The sequence below is a fragment of the Heteronotia binoei genome, chromosome 2, assembly GCF_032191835.1.
Source record: "Heteronotia binoei isolate CCM8104 ecotype False Entrance Well chromosome 2, APGP_CSIRO_Hbin_v1, whole genome shotgun sequence".
Taxonomy (NCBI): Eukaryota; Metazoa; Chordata; class Lepidosauria; order Squamata; family Gekkonidae; genus Heteronotia; species Heteronotia binoei.
The window spans coordinates 16279166-16298623 of NC_083224.1; the positions used below are offsets into that span (position 1 = coordinate 16279166).

A 19458-nucleotide genomic window follows, 5' to 3' on the forward strand; every position below is an offset into this window, starting at 1 on the left:
AGGCTATTAACAGTAGAACATTTTGTAGGACATTAAATCATAGGGTTGCCAGAAATCAGAAGCAGGGATGGGCACAAACCAGGAAAATGTGCTTTAGTTTGGTTCGCGGCTGAACCACAAACTGAACCAGGAGGTTTGTTTACCAAGTGCCAACCAAACTGGTTTGTGGCTTGTGGCCCCAAAGGGATCGTAGTCCCTTTAAATGGGGTTTGCAGAAAGTCCAGAAAACAGCTGAACAGGGAGGAGCTCACTCCCTGTCACTTAGCTGTTTTGGTCTGGCTTGTGCAGTCCCTTTAAATTTTAAAGGGACTGCAATAGACAGCCTGGAAAACAGCTGTGTGGCAAGGAGGTTTTCCCCACCACTCAGCCATTTTGGGGGGCGGTCTCCTGCAGTCTCTATAAAGTTTAAAGGGACTGCGAAAGACAGACCAAAACAGCTGAGCCACAGGAAGTTCAAAGAGACTGCACAAACAGCCTAAACCAGCTAAGCATCAAGGAGTGCCTGCTTGCCTTGCAGCTGTTTTTTGCAGCTTTCATGGGGAATAAAAAGCAGGGGTTTAAAGAGACTTGGCATCCCTTTAAACCCCTGCTTTCTGCTCCATCCATCCATGAACTACCATGAACAGCTTTAAGAGTTCATGGAGGTTCATGACTGTAGACTCATCACGAACTTCTGTTCGCTAACCACGAACCAGACAACATTCATGATAAATCTTGCATCATGGTTCGGTTTGTACCCATGCAAAGGCACACCCCTACACACACACAAATCCTAAAACCACTACACCTCACTGCCTGTAGATGTTAGAATTATGGAACTCTCTTTCTAATGCCTATTTTTTTTATCCTGTTCCTCATGGAGCTCGAGCTAGTATATATGTTCACCATTGTACCTTCACAACATCCTTGTGAAGTAGTCTAATAAGAAGAGAAAGAAGACTGCAGATTTATACCCCACCCTTCTCTCTGAATCAGAGACTCAGAGCAGCTTACAATCTGCTTTATCTTCCTCCCCCACAACAGACCCCCTGTGAGGTGGGTGGGGCTGAGAGAGCTCTCGCAGCAGCTGCCCTTTCAAGGATAACTCCTGCGAGAGCTATCGCTAACTCAAGGCCATTCCAGCAGCTGTAAGTGGAGGAGTGGGGAATCAAACCCGGTTCTCCCGGATAAGAGTCTGCACACTTAACCACTACACCAAACTGGTTCTAAGGATGAACGACTGTCCCAGAAACACCCAGTGAGCATTGTGCAGAAGAGTAGTGATCTGCACCTGTATAAATCGATGGTGCGGTCTCATTTGGAGTACTGTGTGCAGTTCTGGTCGCCGCACCTCAAAAGGGATATTATAGCATTGGAGAAAGTCCAGAGAAGGGCAACTAGAATGATTAAAGGGCTGGAGCACTTTCCCTATGAAGAAAGGTTGAAACGCTTGGGACTCTTTAGCTTGGAGAAACGTCGACTGCGGGGTGACATGATAGAGGTTTACAAGATAATGCACGGGATGGAGAAAGTAGAGAAAGAAGTACTTTTCTCCCTTTCTCACAATACAAGAACTCGTGGGCATTCGATGAAATTGCTGAGCAGACAGGTTAAAACGGATAAAAGGAAGTCCTTCTTCACCCAAAGGGTGATTAACATGTGGAATTCACTGCCACAGGAGGTGGCGGCGGCTACAAGTATAGCCACCTTCAAGAGGGGTTTAGATAATAATATGGAGCACAGGTCCATCAGTGGCTATTAGCCACAGTGTGTGTGTATATATAAAATTTTTTGCCACTGTGTGACACAGAGTGTTGGACTGGATGGGCCGTTGGCCTGATCCAACATGGCTTCTCTTATGTTGTCCAGATTCTAGTATGGTACTTTAGCTACTCCAAGTGCATGTATGCAGTTTTTCAATCTGACCAGAGAAAAGACTACAGTTTGAATCCCATGGGTCTGTTGCAGTGGTGGAGGCGCAAGGGACATACCCATGGTACAAGACGGTGGACACCTGTGGAGCCAACCATGTAGCATAGGCACAAGGTGACCCAGAAAAAGCAGTGGCAGATCCAGATCATTATGCGTCCACATCCCCTCTCCAGTTTTGCCAACTCCAGCTTGGGAAATTCCTGGAAATTTGGAGATAGAAGAACCTAATGACACAAGGGCAAGGCAGAGGGGAGAGACATCGGTGAGGTATAACTCCGTAAAACTCCACCCACCAAAGCAACTATCTACGGGTCAGTTGTAACCAGTGTTCCCTCTAAGCTGAGTTAGCGTGAGCTAGCTCACCGATTTTTAGCCTCCAGCTCACACATTTTTGTCTTCGCTCAGGAAGGATGACCCCCCAGAGCACAATACTGGCTCACAACTTTAATGCCAGTGGCTCACAACTGGAGAGCCAGTTTGGTGTAGTGGTTAAGTGTGCGGACTCTTATCTGGGAGAACCGGGTTTGATTCCCCACTCCTCCACTTGCACCTGCTGGAATGGCCTTGGGTCAGCCATAGCTCTGGCAGAGGTTGTCCTTGAAAGGGCAGCTGCTGGGAGAGCCCTCTTCAGCCCCACCCACCTCACAGGGTGTCTGTTGTGGGGGAGAAAGGGAAAGGAGATTGTGAGCCGCTCTGAGACTCTTCGGAGTGGAGGGCGGGATATAAAATCAATATCTTCATCTACCTCACAGGGTGTCTGTTGTGGGGGAGGAAAGGAAAGGAGATTGTGAGCTGCTCTGAGACTCTTCGGAGTGGAGGGCAGGATATAAATCCAATATCTTCTTCTTCTTCACAACTTCAATGCTAGTAGCCAGTGCTTTTTTTGTAGCAGGAGCTCATTTGCATATTAGGCCGCATCCCCCTGATGTAGCCAGTCCTCCAGGAGCTTACAGGACTCATATTACAGGGCCTACTGTAAGCTCTTGGAGGACTGGTTACATCAGAAGGGGGGGTGTGGTCTAATACGCAAAGGAGTTCCTGCTACAAAAAAAAAAAAAAGCCCTGCCAGTAGCTCACAAAGTAGAATATTTGCTCACAAGACTCTGCAGCTTAGAAGGAACATTGGTTGTAACTATGGGAGATCTCCAGAGCCTTTTTTTGTGGCAGGAACTCCTTTGCCTATGAGGCCACACACACACACAAACACACCCCGCTGATGTAGCCAATCCTCCAAGAGCTTACAGGACTCTTCGTGCAGGGCCCACTGTAAGCTCCAGGAGGATTGGCTACATCAGGGGGGCGTGGCCTAATATGCAAAGGCGCTTCTGCTAGAATTCCACCCCTAGGCCACACCTCTCTGATATAGCCAATCCTGGAGCTTGCAGGGCTTCTAGTACAGGGCCTGCTGAAAGCTCCAGAAGGATTGGCTACATCAGGGGGTGTGGCCTAATATGCAAAGGCGCTTCTGCTAGAATTCCACCCCTGGGCCACACCTCTCTGATGTAGCCAATCCTGGAGCTTGCAGGGCTTTTAGTACAGGGCCTGCTGAAAGCTCCAGGAGGATTGGCTACATCAAGTGGGTGTGGCCTCATAGGCAAGGGAGTTCCTGCTACGAAAAAAGCCCTGGAGACCTCCAGGCCCCCCACCAGGAGACTGAAAATGCTACTCGCTTGCAAGCAAGCCAACCACCTATCCCTCTCATTCCCTTGGCCTTTCACACCCTCAACCCTTCATCATCTTGAAGGCATGTGAAGAAGAATTGTAGATTTATATTCCACCCTTCTCCCTGAATCAGAGACTCAGAGCAGCTTACGATCTCCTATATCTTCTCTCCCCACAACGGACACCCTGTGAGGTGGGTGGGGCTGAGAGAGCTCTGACAGAAGCTGCCCTTTCAAGGACGACCTCTGCCAGAGCTATGGCTAACCCAAGGCCATTCCAGCAGGTGCAAGTGGAGGAGTGGGGAATCAAACCCGGTTCTCCCAGACAAGAGTCCGCACACTTCACCACTACACCAAACTGGCTCTTTTTAATACAGCTTCTCGCCCCACCACCGTGGGAGCGCCGAGAGAGAAATCGAGGAAACCCTCGAAGGACACGACGCAGCTCCGAACTCGAGAGCTTCTAAATTATAGGCTTGCAAAGCCGGCGAGCGCGGATTAGAAGCCCGCCGCCCGCCAGGGTTCCGGCAAGGAGCGCTTTGTAGCGCGGTGCCAACGACGGAGGCTGCCTCTCCTCTCCCCTTCGATTAGCGAGCTTCCTGCATCAAAGAGTAATTGGACCCAACGTGACCCGGCTTCCCGGGGTATTCCTGCTCCTGCAGCCCACTGTTTCTCTCAAGATGCTGGTTCAGAGAGAGGCAGGCATACTGCTGCTTTCCTCTTCTTCTTCTTTTTTAATCGCTGAACACATGAGCGGAGGTGGTAATTGAAGCCAGTGACATCTTGCAGTGTGTGTGGGGGGGGGGGGTGCAGCTCAGAAGGCTGAACTCTGCCATCCGCTGTAGCTGTCCCCTAATTGCCTGATTAACTGGGCGATTAATCGACTAATTGAAGGCTGGGCTGCGTCAGCAGGGGAAAAGGAGGCCACGGGGGGGGGGGGGGGGAAGGAAACCGAAAACAACACGAACTGAGCCGTAGCTGTGGCAAGGGCAAGGTGGAAACAGGACGATGACCCGGGCTCAGGGGTCAGCGTACCTTGAAGCAGGGCAGCTGCCAGGTTCCGGGACCCCTACCCACAATCCTTCTGTGCAACCTGTCTGTACTCATGTTACCAAAGGCCAGGGGTCATTGAGGAAGGGCATGTGGGTAGCACCCGGCGGTGGCATTGGCAGCAGCGCTCCCAGCTGCATGACCTGGCCAATCCCTCCAAACCCGGAACCGGTTTGGTGTAGTGGTTAAATGCGCAGACTCTCATCCGGGAGAACCAGGTTTTATTCCCTACTCCTCCACTTGGAGCTGCTGGAATGGCCTTGGGTCAGCCATAGCTCTTGCAAGAACTGTCCTTGAAAGGGCAGTTTCTGTCAGAGCTCTCTCAGCCCCACTTACCTCACAGGGTGTCTGTTGTGGGGGAGGAAGGGAAAGGAGATTGTAAGCCGCTCTGAAATTCAGAGTAAAGGGTGGGATATAAATCCAATATCTTCTTCTTCTCTGCCTATGCTCCTGGTGCAGCCAAACGAGATGGTAGAATCCACAGCAGCTGGCATGGATCATTTAAAAATGTAGGAAAGGGAATGTCCTTTTAAAATGTTTCCCAGTGTGTTGGTTAAAAAAAACAAAACCCTGCAGCTACAAGCACAGACAGCTTCAGGAGGGGACTGGAGAAGCATATGGAGCAGTGGTCCATCAGTGGTTATTAGCCACAATGCATAGATAAAGCACTTTGTCTGGGGCAGTGGTGCTCTGTATCCTTGGTGCTTGCGGGGGCAAGAATGGGAGAGCCTCTGGAGTTCTGGCCCCACTGGCGGACCTCCTGATGGCCCCTGGGTTTTGGCCACTGTGCGACACAGATTATTGGACTGGATGGGCCATTGGCCTGATCCAACATGGCTTCTCTTATGTTCTTATGTGACACAGTGTTGGACTGGATGGGCCACTGGCCTGATCCAACATGGCTTCTCTTATGTTTTTAAGTAGGAAAGGACTATGCAATGGTCCATCGAGTATGGACATAAGCTCTTTCCAAAAAAAAGAGGAGGGTATTTTCATCCTACCTCAACGACGGTCCTTAGACCTGCTTTCTCTGTTTCAACACTTGTGGCCACAGTTCCCCTGAGCTTAGCATTAAAAGATGCAAAGAAGTTCAAGGATCTTCTTGCTGTGTACAGAATCAGCTTTTGATGAGCACCGTCCGTCGAGATGGAGGCGCCTGCTTGGGGGGGAAGGGTTCGTCACAGTGCCATCACCAGCCCTGACAGAAGGCAATTAAAATTAAATCAACTCAGAGGTCATCAAGACAGAGAGAAAAGGAGATGGGGGGGGGGGGAGCAACGAGAGCAATCTCTTCCAGTTGTGGAAATATTATGAGCCGTGGGCCGCTCATAGATCATCCCGGATGCTGAATTTTGACATGTGGAAGGTTTTGATGCAGTAATATTTGCTGACAAGTAGAACTTCGGGAATGACCCCAATCAAGGGTGAAGACAGGAGAGGTCCCAATCGTGCCAAAGCTCAGAGACTGAAGACCTCTATATACAGTGATCCCTATGATAATTCGCAGAGGAAGACGGGGATGGAGGGTGGAAATCAGGCTCAGGGCTTTTTTATAGCTGGAACTCCTTTGCATATTAGGTCACACACAGGCCTGGGGCTAGGGGTGCCTGTGTCCCTAGGCCGAACCCTGTTACTCTGCTGCCGCCCCCCATGTTTTTCTTCATCCTAGAGTGGGGGACTTTTGCGCGCGACACGGTGATGTCACTCAGAAGTGACGCCATCGTGCCAGCAACATCGCGTGCGGCTGCTCTAGGCATTTCCGAGAAAACGCTATGGTTTTCCCGGATACTCTAGCCATTTGGGAGGGGGAACTCTATGGTACCCTAAATGAAATGTTCTTTACACATAGATTAGCACATGCTCTTCTACAGGTGCTGCCGGCTCTCCTGTAGAAAAGCATGCATTAAACCATGTGTAAAGAACGTTTAGTTAAGGCTCTGCATAACGTCGAGAGAAGGAGGCTGATGAAGTATATTCTGTCGAAATCGCGAGGAGTCCTGCAATAAGCGGTTCCTCCTTATCTCCTCCATGCCATTTGGAGTTGAATGCTGAGTTCAAAGGATTTTGCTCACCCCTGTGTCTATTAGAAGAAGCTGACTTTCAGGACTGTGGAAAGACTTTGTGGGGACATTATTCATACTGTATACTCAGTGTTCTGTTCTTTTTGTTCAATTCAGTTTGCACTAAATATATTTGTACACTGTTTTGTGAAAATTACATTGTTTCCGGTGATTCCCTTTTATTAGGCATTGAGTACACCGGTTCCAGTTGTGTTTATCATTACTAGGTGGAGTTCTAGCAGGAGCTGCTTTGCATATTAGGCCACACACCCCTGATGTAACCAATCCTCCAAGAGCTTACAAAAAAGAGTCTTGTAAGCTCATGGAGGATTGGCTACATCAGGGGTGTGTGGTTTAGTATGCAAAGGAGCACCTGCTAGAATTCCACCCCTGCTGACCGCAATGTGTAAAAGGATTAAACTGAGGCCTAATTTAGCTGCCGTTCTTACGGCAGAACCGCTGATCCGTGCCATCCCCTCATATGAGGTTAGCAGTCTCTTCTTGGGGGTTGTGGGGGCGAGGCAGTGTCATGGAAGAAAACTTCAAAGAAAAATAACATTTCATCAACTTACAGGAAGTCCTTACCATAGAGTTCTGAGCAACTCCTAGACCTACCTGGAAGTGACAAAGGGTAACTCTATGGATCCTTGGACACTCTATGGTAAAACCAAAAGTTTTTTTTTCCCCTCCCACCACTGCTCGGAGTTGCAGCAGGCAATGGGACCTCGGGGTGGGGGATCTGCCCCCACTGGCAGCCCTACTCTGCAACCCTACTGCAGATGCCAAACATGTCTGCACCCAAAGGGAGCAAATTGTTAATTAGGAGCAGTAGGATAGTTTACTATACGCCATGCATTTTCAGTTTGGGATCCGAATTCTGGCCTTCATGATGGCCAAGAAAGGTTTGAAAGCGTGCAGGCAGATATTAATGGGAGTTTTAGGAAACGGGGATATGATGTGTTACGATAAAAGTTATAAATGGAACTACAAGGTATAGATGGAACACTTCATCTAGGGCAGTGATGCTCTGTCTTCTTGGTGCTTGGGGGGCAACAATGGGAGGGTTTCTGTAGTTTTGGCCCCACTGGTGGACCTCCTGATGGCCCCTTGGTTTTGGCCCCTATGTGACACAGAGTGTTGGATTGGATGGGCCATTGGCCAAATCCAACATGGCTGCTCTTATGTCCTTATGTCTGGGTCCATGATGCTCTGTCTTCTTGGTGCTTGGGGGGAAACAATGGGAGGGTTTCTGGAGTTTGGGCCCCACTGGTGGACCTCCTGATGGCCCCTTGGTTTTGGCCCCTGTGTGACAGAGTGTTGGACTGGATGGGTCATTGGCCTAATCCAACATGGCTGCTCTTAAAGTTCTTATGAATTCTATCCACAGCAGCTGAAAATCAGAACGAGATGTTATATGTAAGCATTCATTTGGATTCAGCTCAACCGAAAACCTGCTATAGAGTTGCACTGGAAGAAAAAAAATCCACATTTAATTATTTGGGAGGGGGGGTTACAGTAATAAATAAATAAGAACCCCATCAGTAGGAGGTGAGTGCGGGAGTCGGCTGGCTTTAAAAGGCTTGGTCTTACACATGCAAATCTTTAATTAAACATACTCATAAAACTATAATGAACCGTTCATTTAATTAAATGGGGTGAGTCATTTCATTACTTTTAGCAAACCACAGAGCCATTGCGCTGCCCTCCTCTGCTGGAATTGAAAAGGAAGAGAGGGGCTGTTAAAAGGAAATTATCTTCTCTTGGAAGGGGTGTCTTGATGGGAGCTCCGGTTCCAAATGCACACCGGCTTGTTTCTTTTTGGTTTTACTTCTCCAAAGTTTTATTGCGAGAGAGAAAAAGATCTTTTGCTTCTCGAACTCATGCTGCTGATTAACTTCTTGGTTGTCTCTCCCCTAAGCTGCCCCACTCCGGGATGTAACGGTTCGGGACACATCCGGGGAAAGTATGCACGGCACAGAAGGCAAGTTGGATTGTTTCACATAGAACCTGTATCGTTCAGTAGCATCACATGTAGTTGATGTAGTGAGAGCCAGTTTGGTGTAGTGGTTAAGTGTGTGGACTCTTATCTGGTGAACCGGGCTTGAGTCCCCACTCCTCCACTTGCAGCTGCTGGAATGGCCTTGGGTCAGCCATAAATATTGCAGGAGTTGGCCTTGAAAGGGGAGCTTCTGGGAGAACTCTCTCAACCCCGTCTACCTCACAGGGTGTCTGTTGTGGGGGAAGAAGATAAAGCAGATTGTAAGCCGCTCTGAGACTCTGATTCAGAGAGAAAGGCAGGGTGTAAATCTATGGTCTTCTTCTTCTTGATCCCACAAGTAGAGTTGCCTTGATCCTACAAGTTGGGTCACTAGCTCTGGGTTGGGAAATACCTGGAGATTTGGGAGCGGGGCTTGATTCCCCACTCCTCCACTTGCAGCTGCTGGAATGGCCTTGGGTCAGTCATAGGTATTGCAAGAGTTGTCCTTGAAAGGGGAGCGTCTGGGAGAACTCTCTCAACCCCGTCTACCTCACAGGGTGTCTGTTGTGGGGGGAGAAGAGAAATGAGATTGTAAGCCGCTCCGAGACTCTGATTCAGAGAGAAGGGCAGGGTGTAAATCTACGATCTTCTTCTTCTTCTTGATCCCACAAGTAGAGTTGCCTTGATCCTACAAGTTGCATCATTAGCTCTGGGTTGGGAAATACCTGGAGATTTGGGAGCGGAGACTGGGCAGGGCAGGGTTTGAGGACGGGAGGGACCTCAGCAGGGTATAATGCTATGGAGCCCACTCGCTAAAGCAGTCATTTTCTCCAGGGGAAGTGACCTTGATCATTTGGGGATAAATTAGAATAGCGGGAGAACTGGGCATGTTTAGCCTGGAGAGGAAGCAGCTGAGAGGTGATACGATCACCATCTTCAAGTACTAGGGCTACCAATCCCCAGGCGGCAAAAATAGCAAACTATGTAGCACTATAATAGCCATGATATTGTAACAACAACAAAGCCCTTAAAGGGAAACATCGATATCCAATTAGAATACATTTCATCTTACTGCATAAAGAGTCTCATTACAAAGGTCATCTTCTTCCGTCACAATGTAAAATAAGCCCAATAGAAGAATCAAGTCCATTCAAGGGACCGGTTTTGGTTTCAAAAACCTTCATCCGCCAAGGCTTTAGCTTTGCAGTTTAGTGCCTCATGGCTTCAAGCCACGTAAAGAAAAGATAACTTGCTATTCGAAGCACCAGTCCTTCCTGTTTAGGACAAAAGTTCTGTTATTTTCCAGCTGGTAATTGCTTCTCCTGCCCTCCTCTGCTGGCAAACAACTCTATCCTGTACCCACCCCGTGTCAGTGACATCTTTCCTCTCGTTCACCCTCTTCTGCCTTCCAGTTTGCAAAGCTGTCCGCTGGCCAAGAAGAGGAAGCTTCAAGACGCCGAGGCCGAACACATGGCTTCCAAGAGGAAATCCCACCCCCTGAAACTGGCCCTCGACGAAGGCTACAGCATGGACAGCGACGGGAGCGAAGAGGCGGAGGCGAAAGAAGAGTCGGTGACCGACGATTCGGAGTGCACCTTGGAAGAAGAAGAGGCCGAGACGGCAGAGCAGGAGGGAAGCTGCGGCAGCCCTCCGCTGGCAGAAGGTGTTTTATTTCATTCCCGGTAGCAAAGATTTATTTTATGGATGGAAACGAGGCAGGGAACGCTACCTGTCTTGAATTGAAGCACCATTAATAATAATAATATAATAATAATAACTTTATTTTTATATCCCGCCCTCCCCCGCCGAAGCGGGCTCAGGGCGGCTAACAGACATGGAAATCCCATGATTCATATAAAACAATGTAAACAATTTTAATATATCAGTTGTATAATAAATTAATTTAAAATAGATAAAATATATAAAATGGGTGCTAAAATACTGTGATCATAATATCCATAAGATGGCTAGATGTGCATACGTCAGATTAATCGGGTTCCATCTCGAAGGCAAGCTGGAAAAGAAATGTTTTGCAAGCCCTGCGGAATTGGTTCAGGTCCCGCAGGGCTCGCACCATCTCTGGAAGGTGGTTCCACCAACGAGGGGCCATCACCGAGAAGGCCTGCTCCCTAGTAGCCTTCAACCTAGCATCTCTTGGCCCAGGGATTGTTAGTAAGTTCTGAGAGCTAGATAACATATTGACAGGTTATGTCCAACGAAAGTTTAGTTTAGTTAGCTTCTAGTCCACCCTCCCCGGCAAGCCAGCTGAGAGCAGGTTACGACAATAAATATAATTCAACATTTAAAACATAACGGTTATGAAAACCCAAACCACAGTAAGAGCAGTCAGCATCAACGTTAATAGAGGATGATGCTGTCCGTCCAACAAGACTGGGAAGAGAGCTTTTCATTTGCAGGACAGATGAGCCTGACCAATTTCCCACAAGCCTTACGCCGCTCTCGCTCTCCGCTTCTCCGCGGGGCTTCCGTCGGATTTCACGCTATCTGCCCCGGGGGCTGCAACTCGCTCCGCCTCTTTCACGCAGCAAACAAGATCCTCTAAAAACCAGTTTCTGTTTGCCGCGCAGAAAAGGCGAAGCGAGTTCCAACTCCGGGGCAGATAGTGTGAAATCTGACGGAAGAAGAGGAGCATAGGCTTTTTTTTGTAGCGGGAACTCCTTGCCCCTGTGATGTAGCCAATCCTCCTGGAGCTCACAGTAGGCTCTGTAAGCTCTTGGAAACTTGGCTACCTCAGGGGTGTGCGGCCTAATATGCAAAGGAGTTCCTGCTACAAAAAAAGCCCTGATCAGGAAGAGCTTGATGCTGTAGGGTTGCCAACCTCCGGAGGGTGGCTGGAGATCTCCTGGGATTACAACTGATCTCTAGGTGGCAGAGATCACCTGGAGAAAATGGCTGCTTTGGAAGGGGGACTCTGTGGCATTGTACCCCACTGAATTATCTCTGCTCTCCAAAGCCGGCCATCCCCAAAGTCCATGATGATGATGATGACATAAGAACACAAGAGAAGCCATGTTAGATCAGGCCAATGGCCCATCCAGTCCAACACTCTGTGTCACACAGCGGCTATATATATATACACACACACACACACACACACACACAATGTGGCTAATAGCCACTGATGACGATTTAATTCCAATGGGTTGAAGTTAAATCAAAGGAGTTTTCAACCATACATTAGGAAGAACTTCCTGACAGAGTGGTTCCTCAGTGGAACAGGCTTCCTCAGGAGGTGGTGGGCTCTCCTTCCTTGGAGGTTTCTAAAGCAGAGCTTCAATGGCCATCTGGCAGCAGTGCTGATTCTGTGAACTTGGGAGAAGTATTTATGATTTGGGGGGGAGGTATTTCTGATTTTCCTGCATTGTGCAGGGGGTTGGACTAACATAAGAACATAAGAGAAGACATGTTGGATTAGGCCAATGGCCCATCCAGTCCAACACTCTGAGTCACACAGTGACCAAATATATATATATATATATATATATATATATATATATATATATATATATATATATATATACACACACACTGTGGCTAATAGCCACTGATGGACCTCTGCTCCATATTTTTATCTAACCCCCTCTTGAAGCTGGCTATGCTTGTAGCCGCCGCCACCTCCTGTGGCAGTGAATTCCACATGTTAATCACCCTTTGGGTGAAGAAGGACTTCCTTTTATCCGTTTTAACCTGACTGCTCAGCAATTTCATCAAATGCCCACGAGTTCTTGTATTGTGAGAAAGGGACAAAAAGGACTTCTTTCTCTACTTTCTCCATCCCATGCATAATCTTGTAAACCTCTATCATGTCACCCCACAGTCGACATTTCTCCAAGCTAAAGAGCCCCAAGCGTTTTTACCTTTCTTCATAGGAAAAGTGTTCCAACCCTTTAATCATTCTAGTTGCCCTTTTCTGCACTTTTTCCAATGCTATAATATCTTTTTTGAGCTGCGGTGACCAGAATTGTACACAGTATTCCAAATGAGACCACACCATCGATTTAAACAGGGGCATTATGATACTGGCTGATTTGTTTTCAGTTCCCTTTCTAATAATTCCCAGCATGGCGTTAGCCTTTTTATTGCAATCGCACACTGTCTTGACATTTTCAGTGAGTTATCTACCACGACCCCAAGATCTCTCTCTTGGTCAGTCTCTGCCAGTTCATACCCCATCAACTTGTATTTGTAGCTGGGATTTTTGGCCCCAATGTGCCTTACTTTGCACTTGGCCACACTGAACCTCATCTGCCACGTTGACACCCACTCACCCAGCCTCAACAGAGACCTTTGGAGTTCCTCACAATCCTCTCTGGTTCTCACCACCCTGAACAATTTAGTGTCATCTGCAAACTTGGCCACTTCACTGCTTACTCCCAACTCCAAATCATTTATGAACAACTTAAAGAGCATGGGACCCAGTGCTGAGCCCTGCAGCACCCCACTGCTGGCCGTCCTCCACTGTGAAGACTGCCCATTTATACTCACTCTCTGCTTCCTATTAATTAGCCAGTTTTTGATCCACAAGAGGACCTGTCCTTTTACTCCATGACTCTCAAGCTTACTAAGGAGCCTTTGATGAGGAACTTTATCAAAAGCTTTCTGGAAGTCAAGGTAAACAACATCTATTGGGTCTCCTTTGTCCACATGTTTGTTCACCCCCTGAAAGAACTGTAACAGGTTAGTGAGGCAAGACCTTCCCTTACAGAACCCATGCTGAGTCTTCCTCAATAACTCGTGTTCATCAATGTGCCTACTCATTCTGTCCTTGATAATGGTTTCTACCAACTTTCCCGGTATTGAAGTCAGACTGACTGGCCTGTAATTTCCCGGATCTCCTCTGGAACCCTTTTTAAATATGGGGGTGACATTTGCTACCTTCCAATCCTCAGGAACGGAGGCAGATTTCAATGAAAGATTACGTATTTTTGTCAGAAGATCCACAAGTTCAAGTTTGAGTTCTTTCAGAACTCTTGGATGTATGCCATCTGGACCTGGTGACTTATTAGTTTTTAATTTGTCTATCAGTTGTAGGACCTCCTCTCTTGTCACCTCAGTCTGACTCAGGTCTTTAAACGCCCCTTCCAAAATAAGTGGTTCTGGAGCAGGCAAACACTTCTCATCTTCCACAGTGAAGACAGAGGCAAAAAATGCATTCAGCTTCTCAGCCATTTCCCTATCCTCCTTCAGTAATCCTTTGACCCCTTGGTCATCCAAGGGCCCCACTGCCTCCCTGGCTGGTTTCCTGCTTCTAATATATTTGAAGAAATTTTTATTGTTGGTCTTTATGTTTTTTGCAATATGCTCCTCATAGTCCCTTTTTGCCTGCCTGATCACAGTCTTGCATTTGATTTGTCACTGCCTGTGTTCCCTGTTATTAATCTCACTTGGACTAGCTTTCCACCATTTAAAGGAGTCCTTCTTACCTTTTACATCTTCCATTACTTTGTTTGTTAACCATGCAGGCCTTCTCTTATACCTGTTTGTGCCTTTCCTAACTTGTGGTACATATTTTATCTGAGCTTCTAGGATTGTAGTTTTAAATAGCCTCCAAGCTTCACCAAGGGTTTTGACTGTATTTACTTTTCCTTTCAGTTTCCTCTTCACATGCCTCCTCATCTCAGAGAATTTACCCCTTTTAAAGTTAAACGTGGTTGTGCTGGTCTTTTAGGGCAACTCTCTATTTATATAAATGGTGAAATCAATAACATTATGGTCACTGCTCCCAAGCGGCGCAATCACTTTTACATCTCTCACCAAGTCTTGGGCGTTACTTAGGACCAAATCCAGGATCGTCCCACCCCTGGTAGTTTCTGTTACCATCTGCTCAATAGCACAGTCATTGAGTGTATCTAGAAACTCAATCTCTTTCTCTCGACCTGAATTGACCCAATCAATCTGCGGGTAGTTAAAATCACCTATTACAACACAGTTTTTACATTTAGGCGCTATCTTTAAGCCTTCCATCATATTATAATCGTCCTCTATCTTTTGATTTGGTGGGCGATAACAAACTCCCATAGTTAAATTTCCTTTTGGGCCCTCTATTTTGACCCAAAGCATTTGTAGAAGGGAATCTAATTCTTTGACCTCAGTCTTTCTGGACTGTATACCCTCTCTGACATACAGAGCCACCCCACCTCCAACCCTTCCCTCCCTATCCTTCCGATATATCTTATATCCAGGAATCACCACATCCCACTGATTCTCCTCATTCCACCAAGTTTCTGAAATTCCCACGTCTATGTTTTCCCCCAGCATTAAACATTCCAACTCACCAATTTTACTTCGAACACTTCTAGCATTTGTATACAAACATCTATAATTTTCCAGGCAAGTTAGGCCCGCAACCTTCCTCCTGCCGCCTCGAGACTTTGGCAGACACTCCATACTGTTTGTCACCATCTCAGTGGACAACTCTGATCCATAACCTTGGAAGTCCCTTCCAACTCTATGATGACAGGAAGGAAGGAAGGAAAGAAGGAAGGAAGGAAGGAAGGAAGGAAGGAAGGAAGGAAGGAAGGAAGGAAGGAAGGAAGGAAGGAAGGAAGGAAGGAAGGAAGGAAAACTGAGGTTCAATTCCATAGAGTCCACCATCCAAAGCAGCAGTTTTCATCAGGGGAAAGAAGGTTACAGAGCAAGGCAATGGCAAACCACCTCACTTGCCTTAAAAGAACCCTACTGGCATCACCGTAAGTTGGTTGTGACTTGGCAGCGCCTATGCATGTACATGGACCAAAGGTACCACTTGGTAGAAGGCAGCTTCATGGGGATTAAACCTAGGCAGCCTGCGTCCAAATTGTACGTTTGGCCTCCCTGCGGGTTTTATAGAACTGTCTTCGATCTCCATGTTGGGACTGGGGCGGGCATCTGTTTCATAGAATGATAGAGTTGGAAGGGACCTCCAGGGTCATCTAGTCGAACCCCCAGTACGATTAAGGAAATTTACAAATACCTCCCCCCCACACACACTTAACCACTACACCAAACTGTGTCCAAAGTCCGTAGACTCTTATCTGGAAGAACCGGGTTTGATTCCCCACTCCTCCTCCACCTGCAGCTGCTGGAATGGCCTTGGGTCAGCCATAGCTCTTGTAGGAGTTGTCCTTGAAAGGGCAGCTTCTGGGAGAGCGCTCTCAGCCTCACCCACCTCACAGGGTGTCTGTTGTGGGGGAGGAAAATAATGGAGGTTTTGAGCCGCTCTGTGACTCTGATTCAGAGAAAAGGACAGGATATAAATCTAATATCTTCTTCTTCTTTTGAAGCTTGTAGTGGTTCTCTGTACCACACGGACCTCCAGTTTGGTGTAGTGGTTAGGTGTGTGGACTGTTATCTGGGAGAACCGGGTTTGATTCCCCCCTCCTCCACATACACCTGTTGATGTGACCTTGGGTCAGCCACAAATCAAGGCTGTTCTTCTCAAGAGCAGTTCTAGGAGTACTCTCAGCCCTGGCTACCTCACAGGAGGTCTGTTGTGTGGAGGGGAAGGGAAAGGAGATTGTAAGCCACTAAGGGACTCCTTTGGCTAGTGAAGTGCAGGGTAGAAGAAGAAGAAAAATTGCAGATCTATACCCCACACTTCTCTCTGAATCAGAGACTCGGAGCGGCTTACAATCTCCTATATCTTCTCCCCCCACAACAGACACCCTGTGAGGTGGGTGGGGCTGAGAGGACTCTCACAGCAGCTGCCCTTTCAAGGACAGAGAGCGGCCTACAATCTCCTTTCCCTTCCTCCCCACAACAGACACCCTGTGAGGTGGGTGGGGCTGAGAGGACTCTCACAGCAGCTGCGCTTTCAAGGACAGAGAGCGGCCTACAATCTCCTTTCCCTTCCTCCCCCACAACAGACACCCTGTGAGGTGGGTGGGGCTGAAAGGACTCTCACAGCAGCTGCCCTTTCAAGGACAGAGAGCAGCCTACAATCTCCTTTCCCTTCCTCCCCCACAACAGACACCCTGTGAGGTGGGTGGGGCTGAGAGGACTCTCACAGCAGCTGCCCTTTCAAGGATAGAGAGCGGCCTACAATCTCCTTTCCCTTCCTCCCCCACAACAGACATCCTGTGAGGTGGGTGGGGCTGGAGAGGGCTCTCACAGCAGCTGCCCTTTCAAGTACAGAGAGCAGCCTACAATCTCCTTTACCTTCCTCCCCCACAGCAGACACCCTGTGAAGTGGGTGGGGCTGAGAGGGCTCTCACAGCAGCTGCCCTTTCAAGGACAACTCCTACAAGAGCTATGGCTGACCTAAGGCCACTCCAGCAGGTGCACATGGAGGAGTGGGGAATCAAACCCGGTTCTCCCAGATAAGAGTCCGTGCACTTATCCACTACACCAAAGTGCGAAGGCATTTAAAGGTGTGCAGTCCACTTGAAGAAGACGAAGACAACACTGGATTTATATTCCGCCCTCCACTCAGAGTGGCTCACAATCTCCTTTATCTTCCTCCCCCACAACAGACACCCTGTGAGGTGGGTGGGGCTGGAGAGGGCTCTCACAGCAGCTGCCCTTTCAAGGACAACCTCTGTCAGAGCTATGGCTGACCCAAGGCCATGCCAGCAGCTGCAGGTGGAGGAGTGGGGGATCAAACCCGGTTCTCTCAGATAAGAGTCCGCACACTTCACCACTACACCATACTGGCTCTCATATACCCTGGCTCTCTTATACCCAACTGGGTATGAATCCAATCTCTTCTTCTCCCTGTGACCCCTGCTCTGTGCCTAGAAGATGGCAAAACAACAACAACAACCCTCCAGTATCCCCAGCCAAACTGGTCTGGAGAAAAAATGTTTCCTGACCCCAAAGTGGCAATCAGCATTTCCCTCAGCATGTAAGAACCCAAGTTCATCCAGCCCTAGCTAGATTCGTGGCCTAACCAAAGTCAGATATTTAGCTGGGGGACCCCAGACTCTTTGCTGTGCCTATGCAAATGCAGGCAATGATGTATGCCTTGCCTGGCATCAGCTTTCTGCAAGATGTTTTCTACGCATAAATATTGGTCTAGGGAGGCGCAAAACAAAGCACACAAATGTCGAGCTGATGACTTCTGGCAGCGTCTTGGGGGAAATAAATGTCAGCTGCTGACTGTTCATCTCATCACAGGGAGCAGTTTTAAGATAGGGAACTGCTTGTTTACCTGCCGTCGCCGAATGCCATAAATTTGGCCACACCAGGAGTGGAACATCAGGCCCACGGAGTTCAATTCAACCTTTCTGAATCAGCTGTTCACAAATTTACATCATGTTCCCTTCCCCTCCCTTTTCTCTCTCTCTGTCCCCTTTACAGGGCAGAACCCCCAAACGCCGCATTCTGGGCAAAGTATGGGCACTGTTACTCCCGGCCTGCAGGAGTGGAACTCGGGCCCACGGAGTTCAATTCAACCTTTCTGAATCAGCTGTTTGCAAATTTACATCATGTTCCCTTCCCCTCCCTTTTTTCTCTCTCTGTCCCCTTTACAGGGCAGAACCCCCAAACGCCGCATCCTGGGCAAAGTATGGGCACTGTTACTCCCGGCCTGCTCAAGGCCAGCTACAACAGCTATCAAGAAATAATTGCCAACTCTCTTTTAAACCTAGGCCAAATAGCAGAAGGATCTCCGGCAAACCGAGGGCCCGAAAGCGAAGAGCGAGACTCCCAAGTTGGCGAGAACGTCATGCATTTAGCCCATGAAGAAGCAGCAGAGGAGGAGGAGGAGGAAGAGGAGGAGGAGGAGGAGGCGGTGGGGGAGGAGGAGGAGGAATGCGAGAAGGAGATTATCATCCAGACGGAGGACGCGGAGGAGGTCATCGAGGTCACCAGCGAACGCAGCAGCGACATGTGCCTGGAACATCGGGAAGATGAGGTGAGCGGAGAAGAATCCTGCAAGCTGGGGAAAGAGGAAGAGGAGGAGGACAATGAAGAGGAGGAGGACAACGAAGAGGAGGAGGAGGAGGAGGAAGAAGAGGAGGAGGAGGAAGAGGATGAAGAGGAGGAGGAGGAAAGGATGGCTGAAGTGATCTGCAAAGAAGCTTGTCACGCATCTCAGGACTCCCCCAAAACCCACTGTGAAGGCCAGATGGTCAGTCCCAAGCCCGAGTATTCGGTCATCGTGGAGGTGAGGTCCGACGATGACAAGGACGACGACTCTCACTCCCAGAAATCCGCTGTGACGGACGAGTCGGAGATGTATGACATGATGACCCGGGGGAATCTGGGCCTCTTGGAACAGGCCATTGCCCTGAAAGCAGAACAAGTGAAGGTGGTGAGGGAGCCCGGCCAGCTGACGGGGGAACATGTCAAACATTTCCAGGTGGAGGAGAAGCAAGGCAAAGCCTTGGACGCCATCAGAAAGAGCTACTACAGCAAAGGTGAGGAACCACTGTTGTCTTATCTCCAGGACCCTTTTTTTTTGTAGAAGGAACTCCTTTGCATATTAAGCCACACACCCCTGACGTAGCTAATCCTCCCAGACCTTACAGGGCTCTTTGTACATGGCCTACTGTAATCTCCAGGAGGGTTGGCTACGTCAGGGGAAGTGTGTCCTAATATACAAAGGAGTTCCTGCTACACAAAAAGCCCACAGGGTGGAATTCTAGGTGAAGCTCCTTTGCATATTAGACCACACCCCCTGATGTAGCCAATCCTCCGAGAGCTTACAAGGCTCTTTTTTGTAAGCTCTTGGAGGATTGGCTACATCAGGGGTTTTGTGGCCTAATATGCAAAGGAGCTCCCGCTAGAATTCCACCCGTGGCCTAATATGCAAAGGAATTCCTGACACAAAAAAAGCCCTGCTTATCTCTGTCCCAGC

The 19458-nt window shown here is 48.4% G+C and overlaps 1 protein-coding gene across 7 annotated transcripts in view; it reads left to right on the forward strand.

The window, feature by feature from the left end:
- MYT1 (myelin transcription factor 1) overlaps positions 1-19458 on the forward strand; it is a 315691-nt gene that overhangs the window by 172872 nt on the left and 123361 nt on the right. For 6 of the 7 annotated variants that reach the window (XM_060230612.1, XM_060230611.1, XM_060230614.1 and 3 more), the window contains exons 1-2: positions 10077-10323; positions 18131-19018. In XM_060230612.1, the coding sequence (XP_060086595.1) occupies positions 10131-10323; positions 18131-19018 (1081 nt within the window). In that variant the 5' untranslated portion in view covers positions 10077-10130. Of the gene's footprint in view, positions 1-8600; positions 8664-10072; positions 10324-18130; positions 19019-19458 lie in introns of those variants that run through there. The other variant, XM_060230617.1, reaches the window with a different exon arrangement.